We start from the raw sequence: 18405 nt of genomic DNA, 5'->3' as shown, positions 1-18405 counted from the left end.
GGCGCCGAATCAAAATATTCTAAAATTGCCAGAAGCAATATCAGAATCTGACAATGGCGTTCTAAAAGATTTAAAACGCTATGAATATGGCATTTTTTGCTGTTTTTGAGGATTTTTTGATTACGCAATCTTTTATAATCAAAAAGCCGATAATACACAGAGCACGTAGTCTTAGTTGTAGATCCTAGATATATTATATAAGAAACTTTTTCGTTTTGATGATGAGTAGAAGACTACAGGGGAGAAGCTTAAATTTGAATACACAAACAATTATTCAGCCTAAAAGCATTAGTATTTCGATCCGGGGGGAGGGGGGGGGGTACTTAGGCAAATGGAGGTACGGTAAGTGCCGCCCTTAAGGGTACCTTTTTTGGACTTCCAAAGTCCCGCTTAGGGTCGGAAAAATCAGAAAGTCAAATTTCAGTCCCACTAAGGGTCGGAAAAATAGGGAAATTTCAACTTTTTACCCCCTGAAAGATCGAAATTTGGTCAAAATTAGTCAAATTTGTCCCGCTAAGGGTAGTAAAATTCCCAAAATTTTCCTTTGTTTTCTCCTTTTTAGTCCTGGTAAGGGTCCAAAGTTCGAAAGTCGGGCGGAACCCCCCCCCCCCCGTCAGCTTGCAACCCTAGTACCCCCCCCGGATTTCGATAAGGAGCAAAGCTAGTGATTGGGGACTTTATCAAAAAAAGCAATTGTTACAGCATAACTTCTAGTCAAATACGATAAATATACGAGCTCTTAACTTTTTCCATAATTTTTCAAAGCTTGTAAGACGATTATTTTAGGTTGGTATTAAAAGGTTTTTTCTAGCCCTAAAACTCGATAAAAAATAAACCATCAATTTTTAATGGTAAAATGTAGACAAAATGGTTCAAAATCTTTTGTAATAGATTTAGAACGCCATGGACACAGCGTATTTTTCTTTGTATATTAAGGGGGATCAGCCACTGACCTTTATATATCCCTGGACCAAGCAATATCCGCCATCTTTGATTGGAGTTTTTTAGAATTGGTACCCGAGAAGAAGCCATTGCAATGTTAAAAATTAACGTCTAACGCCGCTACATCACCAAAAGAATTTGAGAAAAAGTAGACCTAGCGCTCTCGATGCATTAACACCGCTATCGAGTAGTGCCGCCTTTAGGGTTACACTTTTCAAAAAACTCCGATCAAAGATTTTGCTTGGCTGGGATTGAGAAGCTTGGTCCAGGGTATATAAAGGTCAGTGGGATCAGCGAAAAATCTGGACATTTCTGACGTCACTTTTTGAAAACTAGAAAGAAGATAACACAGTGCTAACCTGACGTTAAAATATTTACAATTACGATTTCAGCCATATTTTCTTTTGCAGATGGAGGCATTTGCTTTGATTGAATCTCGATGTTTTTCTGGCTTGTCATACTAATTGGTTCTCTGAAGTTTTCGTACCAAGAGGTTTATCTTGCATCATGTGAAATACGTTATGATATCCGTCACTACTTCAACCATACGTGTGAAGAAGTTTACAAATTACAGCCCGTGTGCAATCGAACTTTGCAAGTAGCGTACTCGAATTTTCCACCATACGCTTTTGAAGATAAAGATGGAAAAGTTCAGGGTTTTATACCAGGTATGTGTAAAACTGAAGTTCTTAATTTTACTAGCAAGTTTGTGTATTTGCCCTTTTGAGGACGGTAAAGTGACTGAACGCATTTAAGATTTTTCGAGATGCGCGGCTGAACGTTTAAGACAGAACACAAACACACTTGTCTAAATCAGCCACGGTACAGAACTCAGCTGGATTTTCATTGGTTACATATGTTTCATAAACTCTCCCTGTGTAAACTGTACCCATCATGCGAAAGCAAAAAGCTACCCCCTGGTAAGATTCATTCTGTAATTTCTTTTTGAAAATAACTTTCTTGTTTCACAACAACCCTGTGGACCGATAAAAAGGATAAGTTTTTGAAGAGCAATTTACAGACTAGTAGAAAATACTTGAATATGTGTGGCCTTCCAATGCTTTAAGTATTTCCTGTTTGGACCTTCACATTGTTTTGTTTTTGTATCTATTTTGTGGAAAAAAGTCAGGTCAGACTGCTTTGGCTGAGATTGGTTGAACGTTGTGTTCCTATTTGGATTTTACCGAATCGGTTTATATTGTTCGATAGCCATATCAAGAACCTTTTTCAAGAAAATAATTTCAGTGTGTACAAAGTAAGTGTCCATTTTTACTCATTCAGAAACTTGCTTCAAAATACCGGTAGAACGATTAGAGAAATATAAATGTCTGCTTTATTTTGTTGTAGAATACTTCAAGAAAGTCTTCGTTGACACTTGCTGTCTTGGATGCGGCAAAATCAACTACCTTCCACAGAAAACTCATAAAAAGAAAATCGACGATCAATTTATTGGCAAAGAAGCCGATATCGTGGTCCCCGTTCAAAATTACATCAAAGGCGAATATTATCTTGGGATGAGATATGCTAACATTTTAGAACTCGATGAAATTGAGTATATTGGTGTCTTGGAACCTCCAGACCCTGGACGCAAGAAAATATCTTACTTAGGAGCTTATTCGAAACATGGCCACTTGTTCTGATGTTAATCTTTATGGCATTTGGGGCTGGCTCATTGGTTTGGGTTTTGGTAAGTTTAGTATTCCTTCCTCTACTTCTCTCTTTGATAACCATACACCGCATATGGCAACGTATTTAAGGCGGTCCCCACTTGCGCGCGCTGCGATCACACCTTTTGGCTTCAATCCTTTTTGCTTGGAATTACGTCATAAAAATATAGCGCGTGCTCGAAAAAAAAGTTCAACACATTTCAACTTCTTTCAATCGTTACGTCAGATCTTACCTGTACCAGACGACCACAGCTTTTCCCTCGACAGAGTGATAACAAAATCGCGTGTTGGGATAGAGATAAGTGGACCATGTCAGGTAATTGCTTCATTTTTCTTTTGAACAAAACCGTCGAAGCTTTGCTCGAAAAAGTGCGATCGCAGCGTGCGCAAGTGGAGACCGGCCTTTATATGACTTTGGAGCAAACGTTGTGTTCTAAAAGACGAGTTTTTAGTGAATAATTTGAAAAATTTTTGCAGAATTTTGCTGACTCCTGACAGAAGTCGAATGGGGAGAACCTTGTCTCAAATTCTTCTTTTCTGTATGAATAAAAGCGAGGTAGTTGAGACAGGTGAAGGTAGGTGAGACAAGATTTCCTGTAAGATTTATTTATGTTCATATTTCAGGATAACAGATCGAGTGGAACGCAATTCCCAAGTACATGGATCGGTTTATTCGAAGGAGTTTGGTTTGCTTATGTGTCAATGACGACATTAGGGTGAGAGAACACGCTTCTCTATACTGTGACTATTTCGATATATTTTTTGAAGCAGCGGAATCGTATTATTGCCTAGAGTGACAAATATTTTGTCTACTTGATATTACTTGAATAACACATATTGAGATTTCTGCATAATTTACACTCTCGTAAACTGTTAAAATTTACCTTATTTTATAATGCAGGTATGGCGATACAATTCCACAAGGCTGGACAGCAAGATTATTTTCAGCTGTTTGGATTTTCGTTGGTGTCACCTTCTTTGGAATGTATTTGGGCACAATCACATCTGTTATGACAACAAACCTACAAACGAAAAGTGAATTCAAAATAAATGGACAGCCTGTAAGTATTTTTCCAGGGAATAACTGTAACACACTATCGACCAACATTTTGTGACCTATCCCCTTAGAATCCCGGTTTGAAATAGTCAAATTCTTAGCAATCTTAAATTCATTCAACAAAAACGACTCCCTCAATAAGATGTGTATGGAAGCTTCCAAAGAATTTTCAATAGCTTATCACTTTTTTTCGAATGAGCCATATCCAGCTGAAACCATGAACATATAAACGACTGGAGACCCGCCACGGGACCTCTTCCAACTGGATAAGCTGGACATAATATCGTCCCATTGGAAAATTATACTCTAATTTATATCCATACTTAAAATAATCAGATTGTGTTATTTTTTCCATCCCCACTGATTTTTTTGCTCAAAAACAATGAAGTTCAAATCCCCAGCCTTAAAAAACATGGGGATATCAATCCCCAACGAATTTTGGTCCGTTATTTTTACCCATTATTTTACATTATTTTACCAACTGGCTGAAAAAATCCTACCGAGTCTTTGAGAAGGGGACGTTTTATGGTCATAATATTCTTTTATAGATTGGTGTTTTATCTTGGACAACCGCGCCTATACAAAATGTCGTACATAATCATGCAATACCTAAAGGTTGGCATTCTAATTATTTTATCGAAAGTCATTCTTGAGAAATCGAAACCGAACATCATATATATATAGATCATAATTACCCTGAACTCTCTGTAGCTAAAATGTCCGCCATTGTTGTAAGAAATAATGAGGATGCAGATTTTGATAGACATTCTAATACAACTGTCAACCTTCAAAAGCGTGTTTCTTCTCTGAAAATTTCGGTCCAATACCTTTTGTGGCGTTTAAGGCTGATATAGAATTCGGATCCGTGTTGTTATTTTTTAGAATATGAAACGGTAGAAGAATTGATAGAAGCTTTCAAAATGGGCAAAATACATGGTAAGAATGTGAAATCTCAGAAGTCTCTCATCACAGACACTATCAACCATGTAAACAAATGTAAAAACAACAAGCAAAGTAAAGTCTTGAAATATTGATGGCTGATTTTTATGTTTTTTAAATACATTGTTCACTCGAATAAATTTATTCCTATGAAAGATGTCACGAGAACATGACTGACCCTTACATTAAAATGATAAGATTTGGCTCGAACTAACAGTCATATAGACGCAACAATAACCCGATGGCCTAAATAACAAGAGACTGTAGTTTGTATATACACTATATTATTGAATTTTTATTAAAGGAATCGCACTTGACAAATGGATGTCCGAATACTTCTTACCAGAAATCAAGAAAGCTGTTCCGAAAGCTAAGATCCAAAAGCACTCAATACCATTGGATTCTGGTATAGGCTTTATAACACATTATGAAGATATTTTCAAAATGAAACAATTGTTTCACAGACAAAACGTTGACAATATGAAAAAGCTTTGGTTTGATATTGCGCTCGGATTCAATGGGGTAAGTTACAGAGGAATAAGGGAAACCATCAGATATTCGTCTTAGCGCCCCAGTAAAAGTGCTTTAGCTAGCCATCATCAGAGATAAAGCAAGATAAATACCAGTCACAGGAGGATTTTAAAGTTTATCATTCATCCAGAAGTTCAGGGACGGAATTTGAGTGGTTTTCCAATGAGAATGAAATTTCACAGTAAGTGTTATCCCAGGGGACAATTTTTTGGCCACACTTCTGAGTTTCTAGGAGGCTTGTAGGGTCTGTGAAATGGGAGTGTCATCGAGTTGCTGACTCGTTGCATCCCGGGGGAGTACAGGGATTGCAAGCTGATGGGTATGTGCCGCCCAAATTTCCACCATCAGACCCTTAAAGACTAAAATGGAGGAATAAAGGAAAGCTTTGTGAATTTTACGACCCTTTTTGGTCCTAATTTGACCTAGTTTCCATCTTTGAAAGGGCAAAAGGTTCGAAAAAGGCACCCTTCAGGGCTGCACATACCCGTACCCTTCGCATGCCTAGCTCCCCTCTCCCCTCTGTATTGCATTAAGCAATTGCACTCTAACAAAGCATGAGGAATTATAGAAGCTGGTTATTGAGCAAAATTTGAGCGAAAGAAATGTATATCGATGCGTAATGAGCGTTAATTGATATTTGAAAATTTCCCGACCCTCTTCCCCTAATTTATGACAGCACACGAGAATAAGTTGGTAGATTTCCCCGCTAAAACACGGATCAGACAGCTAACGTTGTAAGATTATGTACATTTTCAGGGTAATTCAAACACAACGACTATGACGAGCTGGGAAGCAGAACAACTCAATGCAGCAGTTAAAGATGAGGAAATTGACGTCTTATTCACAACAGAACATATATCGTTCCCTTTATGTTTGATTTCTATGGCAGTTCTTACTTTGGTCTGCATTGGAATAAACATTTATGTTAATAGAGGGCTTGATGGATTGTCAGCACCCTCTGCTGGTTTCGGAATGCAAGAGAGACCACATGTTCAAAACACTCCAAGATTAAGTAAATGGAATACAAAAGCAATCTATACGACTTCGAGCGAATCTGGTCATGAACTACATGAATTATACGACATGGACGATATATAGTGAATGCAAGCAAGCAACATTTGAAACGAAGAGTGAGTGATAGTGATGAATTTGATAAGTGCCATCGACATTGCTGGACAAATGTAATGGGTAGAAATGGGTTTTAAAGCACTTATAACCCTAATGCCGAGAAAAATTGGTTTTGAGCTTAAAGGCTATAATGGACATTCAATATTTGGACCTCCCGGTGGTGGCGATTAATCAGTCATTTCAATCCTCTCTTAGGAGGCCCCCTCTCATGCTTCGGCTGAAATTTATTTTGTGCAAATACTGAAAAAGACTATCAATGGAAATTATTTATATTGTGAAAATTCACACCAAAATGTGATGCCGAAAAAAATTGTGAAACATGTGAAATTGACGAGTCGTCATATAGTTGTACTTTCAGAAATGATGTAAATGGCAAGTGCTTGAGATAACAAAAATCCTTTGTTATTTTTTATTTCAGCAAAAGAATTTTCCCCCGGTACTAAATTGGCTCAAGCGCCGTTTGTACAAATTGTCCGATTGGTTCCGTGTCCGTGCCATGAAGATAGTTATAAATCTTTAAAAAAATCAGGGGAAAAAGTATATAAATAATTTACGAGTTTACGAATCCTTTAGGTTCGGATTGAATTGTACTATTTATATTCTAATTATTCAACAACAAAATGCTAATTCAATCCTTCACAGTGTGATACTAGAAAAAGTGAAAATCTGTGCTTTTTTAGAGACCGATTGATTTGTTCCGAAACTAGTTTTGGATTGAAAGACGAAGACAAAGTAAAATTTGGAATTTATGTTGACGTATGCAAAAAAAACAACGATTTTACTGGCAAAAACATTTTATCGATCGCTATTATATAATTTCAAATTTTAAACCATAAAAGTTGATTTGCAATTTCTCGAACTGAGATAAAAACATTACGTGTTACTATAATATCTTACCTTAAAATGGATGCACTGGCCTTAATAATTTTCCTTTTATTGGGTGTGGTTAACCTATCTCATGAAATACCATGGTATTTATCGTCTTGTACCGTTCGATATGACACAATAAAGTATTATAATTATACGTGCGAAGAAGTATACTTATGGCAGCCATTTTGTAAGAAGAAATTGACGGTTGCATATTCTGATTTCAAACCATATGTTTATCAAAATGAAAATGGAACAGTAGATGGAGTTATACCAAGTAAGTTGTTTAATTCCCCCGGATAATTGCCCGGGACAATTGCCCCCGGACAAGGAATTGCCCCCCAATTGCCCCCGGACAATTTGACAATTGCCCCCCAGGACAATTGGACAATTGCCCCCCCCTGGACAATTGCCCCCGGACAATTCCCCCCAATCCCAGACAACCCGACCCCCCCGGACAATTGCCCCCAGATGTCAAAAGTCAAAAAAGATGTCAAAATTTATGGTGATCGAGTAACTCGATTTTAGCCTTAATGTTCTTATAAAAAAACCTCATCTTTGAAATATCCTGAATTTTTTGAAAACTTTTTAAGTTGATGAATGAAGAATAATAAATCGCCGGCTGGAGCCAATATAGCTTAGATTATTAGTTGGATTAGCTTGTTGTAAAGAAGTTACGTAGCCGCGATGGACAGGAAGGACTAGATGGCATAAGCATTTCAAGCGAAATTGGAAAATTTTTTTTAAGAGCTAAAAAACCACATTTTTGCCTACAAACATATTTGTCCAGGTTACTCAAAACTCCTAGTGGGGGGGGGGGGGGGGGGGTGGGGGGGCGGGGGGGGGGGTCACTTTTGGCGGAGGAGCGGAATCTCGGCCCTTTTTCGGGACAGAGTGGGAACGAAATTTGGCGAACATTTAGACGGAATTTACGGAAAATTGGGTTCTCGCGGAGGCGGACAATCAGACAATTAGTGCGGAAAAACGGCGATTTACAAAAAAAATGCGGAATTTCGAATTGTGTAAAGATATTCCAAATTTGCGGATTTTCGACAAAAATAGTGAATTTCAAAGTGAATTTTTCGGTGACGGACGGCAATTTTGGTTCCAATTTAAAGACGGGTTTGACGGAAATTGCCAGAAAAGTGGCGGGAATTGCGGGGAGGAATCGGGTACACCCGGAACCCCCCCCCGAGTAGTTAGATTTGAGGAGAAATATGTAACTATTCCGTATGTTGGCATTTGTAACTGCGACTTTTAACATTTTGGAAGATAAAGTTAAACATCTAGTGACAAATACAATGTTAGAAAGTCCTGTTCTAAACCTGTTAAAGGATTTTATCAAAAAATCAAATAGACGAATCATTTACATTTTAATTAAATACAAGTAGTTTCTTTTTGAATTTAATAGGTTAATTGAATTTATTCCAATAGCCTGTTTACAAAACCAAGCAAAAACAAAAACAATGCATACGAAATGGTTACATGGACAAGTAGATAGCCTATGAATCATTTTGATCCACAAACGCGTACAATTCTAACATTAGTAATATTGCCGCTCTTATTATTGGTACCTTTTAAAGTTATGTATGTACACATTTTTTCTTTTATAAGGCAACAGGTTGTAAGGTCAAATCAAATATTTCGGGGTATCTCTATTCTAACAAATGGAATGGTGTTACCTCGCCCTGAAAGCATTTAAAGTAATTGTGGCCCCCTCTATAAAAAAATTCTTGAAAAGGCTAATCAAACCTAGCAGGCGCCTTAACTTTGGAAAAAAAGTTTGATTTTTATTAAAATTTTCTAATTTGTGAAACTATGTTTGACTTATTAAATTCTAACCCGGTTGAATTTTTGTATACCTGCCAAAAATTCTAATTAAAACACTGTCACAAGTCTTTAGGTGCTCCTACTGCAATCACATCTCTAGAAATTGTAAACTGGCTGCCATCACAATTACGCTAGTCACATACTCAGAAAAAAACACAATTGCCTCAAAAAACTTTGCGAAACGAAAAGTAGTTCAGTCTCTATTAAAATTTCAACAGAAAAATTATTTTAGTAAGGTAGGTTACCCTTTTATGACACCCCCTATTTATGGCCAACCCATATTACAGTTGCACGTATTGGTTCATCTATTCTCATTGATAATTTTTATTATAAAAATTTTATTTTTTATTTTTTATATAAAATAAGTAAAAAGTAAAAATCAGACAGATAAGAAACTGTCGAAAAAAAAAAAAATTGAATTATAAACTTTAAAAACTGCACTTGTGGATCTGTATGTCTTTTAACAGCATCAAAGTAATTTATTTGACTAATGATTGGTGATGAAATTATGGTAAAAATAGTGTTCAAATGGGCGGGTCCACCATTCTCTAACATGGAGTTTGTTACCATTATGACAGTGGGTGTTTCCAACCCAAAACAGCCCAAAAAACATGGCCAAGGTCACAAAAACACAATCTGCGTCCAGATGTGTGAACAATAAAAAAAATAATATGTCTGGTCGTCATTTATCCAGTGTTCTGGCGGGCACAATCAATCTATGTTCTTGTCTGCGTGTCAAAAATCTCATAAAATAGGTCCTCAGTCGGTCGGTGGTAGTAAATCTAGTTCAGGTTTTGGAAAATGTTTCAAAGTATAGTTTTTAATATCGCTCGCTTGAGAAAAATTCTGGACAACTTTCTGAACTCCTCCAGCATTTTTGTCTGCCACGTTGGTTGGATTGGTTGTGCCGACGCCAAACCGCCTGGGCGAACAGAACCTATTTTTTGATGGTCCTCCCTCTGTGTTGTTTTACGCCACAACACGCCAGTGCAGTAGGCTTTCCACAAACACTCGCGGCCGGACCGAAAGATATTTTTCGTACAGCAAGCCTAAGCCAAGCAAAAGTTCTTTTGTACCAGGCATTCACTTTTCAATAAGGGTGCAGCTGGGAAAAGAGGCCGCATGCGCCAAACATATAAAATCAAGGATTATGAGACGTCATTCACGCCCGAGCTGGAGCTGGAATTTTTACTTTACACAACTGAAAATCAACCAAATCTTTGTAAGTACCCTTAAACCAATGCGCAAAAACGTTTGTCAGTGTATACGTTAGTTACCACAAACTCCATACTGGCAAATACATCCAACGTCCAAAAACATTCCCTGCTTGCATCCTGTCTTTATTCAAATTTAGACCGTAGCGTATCTTTTTATACTTATCATATTCCAATAACATTACAACATGATCAATTTCCACCACAGCTAGATGGCAAACAGGAAAAATATGTTTTTTATTATGCAATAAAAGCAGAAATTCTTAAAACCAAAAAAAAACTTGAGCAAATTGCTAAACCTTTCAACATAATATACAAAGAAATCCCTTGATGAACCATCATGTGTTTGATTGTTGCAAGGTTCAAAGCATTAAAAATTAAGATATGACAGAGAAAATTGAAGCTTCAACATGCATTACTTCCTGCATTTACACTGAAAAACACGAAGCCGTTGATGAACCGCCGCTGTGATAACGACATCTCTATGTTTTCTAAAATACAGAAACACACGCTAAAGTTCCATCTCAAAGTTAACCCGATCTATATAAACTTTAGAAATCGGGGAAACCACAGCTTACGCACTGAGCATATCGGGGTGGTGTGGTAACATGGGGGTGTGGTAAAAACGTGGGGTTAAAACATGTTTTTCACTTTTGGTTCTGATGTAGCCTGTTAGACGAAAACCGCTTTTTTATCTGCGATTTAACGTTCTGTTACTTTTTGCCGTGGAATCCGATGTCTTGGAAGCGGAAAGTCGTCCAAGAATTTCTCTTCGGCGCGGCGTCTTTTGCCGTGACTACTTTGGACAACGTTTGCACTCATTGCATGTGCCTTTTTCTGATTTTTACGAAAGTCAATTGCATTGCTTCTGAGCGGTAATAATAAAGTTCAAATAGATTTCGACTTTCGAATTTTGTGATTCGATGTTGAAAATGTTATATTGAGCGATTTTTTTTGTTTTGGAACAAGTGAATGGCTCTTCTTGAAAAGAAACGGCAAAAACCGCAGCAGTGTGAGCTGAATCTGAGGAAGGAAGGAGGCGAAAGAAGATGAAAATTATTATGCATCAACCGCAGCAGAGTTGTGGGTATTCCTAACATGGTCGTTAGAATCCGAGAGTTAAACTGTTAACTCGGTGAATGAAAATTATTCCACATTTCTTTTTGCTTTGGGTTGGATCCTAGCCATAATCGCGCTGATGATGATATACAACTTGTTTGGCTTTCGTCTGCTTTGGGATGGCAACGAACATCTTTTGGCTTTGACTTGCAAATCCTTAGAAGAATTACCCCCTCGCTTATTCCACGTGGAAAGAAGAACTGTTTGTTTGTTATGTTTTTTTTAATTGGCTGTTTCGACCGTGGTTTGTGATCGCTTGTTTGAAAATGTGACAGAAAATTGAATTGAAGGTAGAATGTAACTTGCCATACAATTTGAAATAAACTAAATTTATTGTATCGCTTCGAAGCATTTTACCTGACTGTTTGCTGGGTATAGAAATGATTCTTCTTCAGCTCTCAGTCCAGTGGCCATGCGCCATCATTGTTCATGACCAATCTTGACATATTATCAAAACTTGAACTATTTTTATATTTTGATTTAAACTCATTGCGCAAAGTTGATGATACAATGGACAGATTTTTCTATTTTTATGTAGAAAAGTTTTGTCCTGTAGAGTTTTTAAAGGTTTTACTACACTAATTTTGTAGTGAAAGATTAAAAACTTTTAAATTCTCAACTTTGGAAACCTAGATAGCAGTATAAATTTTGAAGGTTTCGAACTGGTAAGGAATCTACCTAAATTTTATCTTTTTATCTGACTTTTCTTTTAAGATTTTATTAGTCATGGTCATATTTATTACAACTTTATCAAACTTGATAATTTCTTGAAGTACTTTAAATACTGATTGTGTCGCAACTATTTATTTTTGTTTTGTACCCTCTGATCTTGAAATTGCATCATGAGTAGATCGACTTATTTCCATATAAACTTACTAGTATGAAGCTTAATATTTTGACATCCCTGTTTCACCGGAACTGGCTGGCTATAGTGTTGAGAGTTTTCTTTTATTTTGGTTGTTGTCAGCAAGGAAGAAAATGAATAACCTTTGCAGAAAGAAAGGGGGTTTTCCTTTAATTTAAATTAAGAGCTTTGACAATACCCATAATCGGAGCTGCTTGGAGACCTTGCTTCTATAGTGCTTTCGTTTTTTAAAGGTGGGTATCTAAAATATTCTCTTTGAAACAAAAACAAGCACTTTAGTCAACCCAAAACTTTCACCCGATCCCGAGGATTTCTTTTGTTTTTGATTTTCTGCACGGAATCTAAAATTAAGACTAGATTTGACATCGGACGCGCAAACCTCCCACCAAAGAAATTCTATTTCAGTCGTCCCACTCCAGTCTTTGCTTTCGAGTCCGTGTTTTTCCCGCCTTTATGCCACTCCACCACGAATCCGACGTCACCTCCACACCAGTGCGATAACTTTCGACAAAAACTGCTTCAAAGTGTTGTAAACGACCCTAAAACAAAGACAAAATTGGTTTGTGGGAATGGTACTGGCTAGTCTGCTGATGTGGGGAAAAAAGGCCTATTTGAATAATCAGCAGTTGGTGACTCAAAAATCGCACCTGTGTTTTTTCTGGATAGCAAGAATATTAAAGCGACAACATGAAAGAGCGTCCCACCATCGTCCCACCTGAGCGTTCCACCATCGCCCACTGGGGTCCCACTTAGATCCCAGCATCGTCCCCGTAAGCGTCCCCCTGAGCACCGTCCCACGTCCCACTTTCCAGTAAGCTGGCCTCTATCTTCTTTGTTGATTTTTTTTTCGTGCTCGCATGCTTCACATGTATGAGAAAAAAATCAATTCTTTATTTATCAAAAACAGGGAGTGGGTATATTATGCAGACTATTTTCTCTGTAATCCCCAAAAAGTCTCTCTTGGAAAAATCATACAGCATAGCATTATTGAACTCAGTATTTTATGGTCGTCGAACAAGGCGCGCATCTCGGGCACTTTGGTCGCTGAACGCTTTTCCTATTCCACTGATCCAAAATAGAGGGGAGATATACTGCACATTTTTTCTTTGCTCTATAATTGTTGATATCTTTTTGCACACTGTACAAGAGAGTTAAATGTCTCTTCTGATTGGCTATTTAAAAAAGAACAATAGGGAAGCCGCACAGTGTAGCGAAAAAAGTTGAAAAGTTTCAACTCTTGGTGCGCTCAAGCCTTTGAAGGCTTGATTTATGTAATTTATGCAATAATTAAGCCGCGCGCCTTGTTCGACGACCATAAAATGCTGAGTGGGTAGCGACCTTAACAAGAAAAATAGTCAAAAAGACTAACGATCACGCGATCAAGAATTGTCTCAACGGTGATTGTCTGAATTTTTTTTTTTTTGGGAGAGGGGGGGGGGGGCGGGCAATTGTCTAGGGGGGTAATTGTCTGGGTAATGTCCCGGGGAACTCTAGGGGTAATTGTCCTGCGGGGAAATTGTCTGGGGCAATGTCTGGGCAAATGTCTGGGGGGCAATTGTCCGGGAGGCAATTATCCGGGGGCAATTGTCACGGGGGGCAATTGTCCTGTCACGTTTCATTCCATCGATGTGTGTAATGCGCTAGTAAGAGAGTAGTCAGAAAGTATCTACTAGAGGGGTGGAGGATTTCAGGGCGGGGGTTAGAATTTTTTTTTGAGGGTTTAGGTTTTCAATAGAAATAAGGAGCGGGGTGTGAAATATTTTTGGGCAACTCAAGAGATATCTCAGGAGGTCACATTTATTTGGTATTATTGGGGTGCGATTGGTTCAGTTTCAGGCGGGGAGGAGAAGGTTTTTGGGTTAGTTTTTTTTGAATAAGGAGCGGGTGGTGCGGGGGCAACTCAAGAGATATCCTCAGGGGTCATTTGAAGATTGAAATTGAAAATTTTTTCATTATTTCGTTTCGTTATTGTTGTTTTTCTATATATAGCCGCCTGTCCTATAGGTCTAACATTGTGGTAAAATTGGTCAGCTAAGCTTCTGGAAATTTGTTTGATTTTTTCATATTCTCATGCCACTTTTATAGGCCCTGCTCTCTTTTCGCCCTGCCTATTCTAATTATTTCGCTATTATTTATATGATAATTTTATATCGCTATGATTTTTCCTCTTAACTTAATAATAAAAACAAAATTTGTAGCTAGTGAATTGAACTGACTGCCTTTCTCTACCTGTAATTATTCTATTGGAGTATTTAATCACGTCATCCAGTCTTCCAAAATATCTAAACTGTTCTCCGAACCTCCAATAATTTATTAGGGAGTCGAGGAAGAATATCTCATGTGAAACCCAATGGAAAAAGGAACACTTAATGGCTTAATATCAGCTAACTTAGAGCGTATCCTAACAGTGACAGCAATCGAATCTTATCTTTTACTTTCTAGTATTCTTTAGAAAGGTATTGAAGGAGACATGCTGTCTTGGATGTGGTATGGAGCTCAAATACCTGCCAGAGAAAGGGCATGATGAGAAAATATATGATCAGATGAATTATAACAAAGCTGCAGATATCGTCATGCCAGCTCAAAATACGGCTCGGGGTTGGCTATTTCTCTTCATGAATTATACTAATATTGCAGACATCGAACAGGTCAAGTGGATCGGCGTTTTGGAGCCGCAAGAACCATCTGATAAAATGACATCATTGTTCAGAAGTTTGATGCAAACATGGCCGTTGTTAGTGATGACTCTTTTTATGGCGGTTGCAGCTGGATCCTTTGTTTGGCTGTTGGTGAGATCAAAATGGGATGGGGGTTAATACACCTTTTCGACCGTAGCCGCCAATTGAGGCACATGAATTTTTCTGTCTACCACCCTAAAACCGTCCCAGTCTTTTTTCCGCACCTTATAGACAATAGAAAAAGGTGTAGAAAAAAGGATTGGATCGAGTTTAGGGGGATATTAATAATGAAGTGTCAGGCGTCTGATTGCGTGACTACGGTCGAAAAGGTGTATTGTTGTTAGTATTTGCCAAGTTTGTTTAAAAAGAGCTCAGATTTCTGAAGAGGAGCATAGAGTGGAAGATAGTGATAGTGAGAAATCTTCTTGACGTATATTTTTACTCAGAAACCTTCGTTTAGTTTCCACCAATATAATGAGAAGGCACTTAGAGCCCAAATTCGCTGCTAGCAGGAGAAATGATCAGGGAAAAAGGAGTTTCAAGATTTTATTCCGATTTTCAATAGGATTCAAGAAGCAACGATGAGCAATTTCCCGAACACTTTCCAACTGGCATGTTTGAAGGAATTTGGTGGGCTTTTGTTAGTATGACTACTGTTGGGTGAGATCAAGTTTGTTTTCGCTTTCATAATGGGGGAGTCATGGGGGAGTCATTGGCGTAGATGCTAAAATTTGGACAAGAAGAGGCATTGTTTTCAAATTTTTCCAAACCGTCTTATTTAAACTCTTCTTTTTATGGCGATCAATGTTTGTTTTTGGTACTTTTAGGCAAGATCGCACAACCGACAATCCTTATTGTTTCACCAACAACGGCAATATTTATAATTCCAATTAAATTTTTTCAGATATGGTGATCGAACGCCTTCATTTTGGGCCGCTAGACTTTTTGCAGTAGTCTGGATTTTCTTTGGTGTCACCTTCTTTGGAATGTATTTGGGCACAATCACATCTGTTATGACCACAAATATGCAGGCCAAAATCGAATTTACCATTGAAAACCATAAGGTTTGTTAAAATTAAATATTTTATTAAGAGTTACGTATAACGCATGGCTTCGGAGTCGGAGAATTATTTAGCCAACCATGGTCACCACCCCAAGTTTTTTATAACCCTTATATTGAAAGTGAAAACTATGGATAAAAGTAAATGGGCTTTTCCAGAAAAGGATTGAATATGGGGGGGTGGGGTGGTGGAGGATATAACATCTTTTGGAAATTTACCCCCCCCCCTTGACATTATGACTTTAAATCCCCCGGACAGCAGGTCTAACCCCCCCCCCCGGACAAGCATTAGTTGACACCCTGGACACTCAAAATTACCCTCAAACAGAGCAAAATTACCCCCAAACAGAGCAAGTTTACCCCCCCCCCGGATAAGGCAAATTTTGTAGATTTTCATTACCCCCGGACACTATAACCTCCACCCCCCCCCCCTCCGCACGAACATTTCCTGGAAGAGTCCAATACTAAGCATAATATCTAAGATGACCGTCATGAGCATGAGCTAAGGAATTTGCTCCAATTTTACTCGTTTCATTTTCATTTTTATAAAGGGGTACAATAGTGAGAGACAGAATCGTTTTTTGTAACTTTCCTTTTATTTTTTAGATTGGCGTGCTTTCTTGGGCGAACGCTGCTCGGCAAGCAACGATCTCGGAAAAAGGAATACCTCAAAGTATGAAATCTAAATCTGTATAAAAATCGCACACTATAAAATTTTTACATAAACTAATATTTTACAGATAGAAATGATAACAAGAAGCAGCTTTATTGCTTTTGCTATTAAATATATGTACGGTGTAACATCTTTTTCACTTTCACGAATCTCGGCTAGAGTTGCGAAATCTCCAAATTACAAAAATCAGTCCCATGTACGGTGCCTTTAAAAAGTTTAAGTAGCATAATAATAATTTTTGCGGTAAAAAAATAATGGTATTTACCAGGCTCTTATAACATGTCGTTTTTCTATTAGAATACGAAACGGTGGAAGAGTTGATTTCGGCTTTAAAGAGTAGAGATATACACGGTAAGCACTATAAGCAACAGAATCCATTAGTAGGGGGCCAATCCTTAGGATCCGTGACATCTTTTATGCGACGCAACCGCGTGTAGTTAGTTCGAAAGTAGGAAGGTTTTTAAGACTTTTTTTTGAGAGGGGCCCGCGAATTAGGCCCGGCAAAAGTTTTTGTGATTAAAAAACTGAAGTTTACAGGCAAAACTGTAAGGGGGAAAAATGAGTAAAAAATTGACGTTTTTCAAAAGTCAAATCCGAAAGAAATGAATGGGACCATCGGAAATAGCATGAGATTCTGAGCAAAAAAGTATACTACAACAAGTCTCTTACTCAAACACAAAAAGAAATACGGCCACTTAAAGTTCAAAATTCTGTCAGACTCCGTACGGTTTAGACAAAATTTGACGTCAATCGTACTCTATCTGACAGAATTTCAAACTTTAGATGGCCGTATTTCTTCGTGCGTTCGAGTAAGAGACTTGTTGTAGTATACTTTTTTGCCTGTAAAAGTCAGTCTTTTAGTGATAAAAACTTTTGCCGGGCCTAATTCGCGGTACCCCTCTCAAAAAAGTCTTAAAAACCTTCCTACTTTCAAACTAACCACATGCAGTTGCGTCGCATAAAAGATGTCACGGATCCTAAGGATCGGCTCCTACTTCATAAACTGGCACGTCAGTCGGGCTTGAACGGTATCACGCGGGAAAAGTGAGCGTAGGAGATAGGTAAGCGTAAGAAGAAACTTTGTCGGCGGCAAGCAGGGCTGTTAATCAGGAGTCTCTCACCAACTTTTGGTCGTTCTCCTACGCAGCTCCTATTCTAGCAAACTCCCGCCGCCTTTATGTTCCCACCCTCTGACATGATTAATTAACAGACTAGTTTGCTAGTCTTTACTTTGACAGTCCTCAACTAGCTTGTTTGATATCCCCTTAGTATGCAAATAAGCCCCGGTTACATCTGCCGATAAATGTACCTAATTTCCGCCACCCTGCCTGTGACAGGGCTAAGATTTGGATTTCTCAAATTGAAAAGGAAATAAAAGGATAAACTTCTTAAAAAATATAAATAATATTCGTTTGATTTCTCACTGGCACTACCAACCTAATTCTCTAACACCCATAGTGGTGCATCCAGTAGCCATAGTCGAAAAGTGGAATATACCTTCGATCACTCAAGCTCCGTGAATAACAGCCAGTAGGAGACATTCAGTAAATAGTGGGCACCCTCGTAGAAGCAGAAAATACCACTTTCCTCTATACGATAAACTTCAGATAACCTTTGAAATATGAATAATTTTTATATTTTGTTTCCATGTATCTATTTAACGTCGCCCTCCCTATGAACGCTGTCGTCTAAAGTGCCAGCTAGAGTGCCACACCACAGGGAGAAAAAGACTTACTAAACATACCGTATTACTTCAAATAAACACCCCTTTCTTTTAAACACACCTCCTTTAACCCTATTCAGACTAGGGGGGGGGGGACTCTTTCTGTTCGGAG

At 38.1% G+C, this 18405-nt stretch overlaps 2 protein-coding genes across 2 annotated transcripts; both read left to right on the top strand.

Annotated features, from left to right (window-relative positions):
* The first annotated feature begins 1376 nt into the window (after window positions 1–1376).
* Window positions 1377–6520, top strand: LOC136818847 (uncharacterized). Its single transcript, XM_067075079.1, has 8 exons — window positions 1377–1610; window positions 2290–2629; window positions 3234–3325; window positions 3511–3670; window positions 4215–4281; window positions 4549–4602; window positions 4910–5127; window positions 5893–6520. Exons 2-8 carry the CDS (start codon window positions 2582–2584, stop codon window positions 6232–6234), a joined length of 981 nt encoding a protein of 326 aa, XP_066931180.1. The 5' UTR covers window positions 1377–1610; window positions 2290–2581; the 3' UTR covers window positions 6235–6520.
* A 464-nt stretch (window positions 6521–6984) lies between these two features.
* Window positions 6985–16921, top strand: LOC136818836 (uncharacterized; the record flags this gene model as incomplete). Its single annotated transcript, XM_067075072.1, is given in 6 exon segments — window positions 6985–7408; window positions 14602–14948; window positions 15403–15497; window positions 15742–15901; window positions 16504–16570; window positions 16868–16921. Coding segments are annotated over 6 exon segments (964 nt in total), but the record flags the coding sequence as incomplete, so codon positions are not given.
* Window positions 16922–18405: the final 1484 nt, after the last annotated feature.

The sequence above is a fragment of the Clytia hemisphaerica genome, unplaced genomic scaffold (assembly GCF_902728285.1).
Source record: "Clytia hemisphaerica strain Z4C2 unplaced genomic scaffold, Clytia hemisphaerica genome assembly, whole genome shotgun sequence".
Lineage (NCBI taxonomy): Eukaryota > Metazoa > Cnidaria > Hydrozoa > Leptothecata > Clytiidae > Clytia > Clytia hemisphaerica.
This window is presented reverse-complemented; position numbering and strand designations above follow the sequence as displayed.

Bases quoted from the DNA above. Each gene is read 5' to 3' on its own strand.
- LOC136818847 (XM_067075079.1), top strand. From the start codon at position 2,582: ATGTTAATCTTTATGGCATTTGGGGCTGGCTCATTGGTTTGGGTTTTG. The intron at 2,630-3,233 runs GTAAGTTTAGTA...TTCATATTTCAG, and splicing joins GCTCATTGGTTTGGGTTTTG to GATAACAGATCGAGTGGAAC. The intron at 3,326-3,510 runs GTGAGAGAACAC...TTTATAATGCAG, and splicing joins GTGTCAATGACGACATTAGG to GTATGGCGATACAATTCCAC.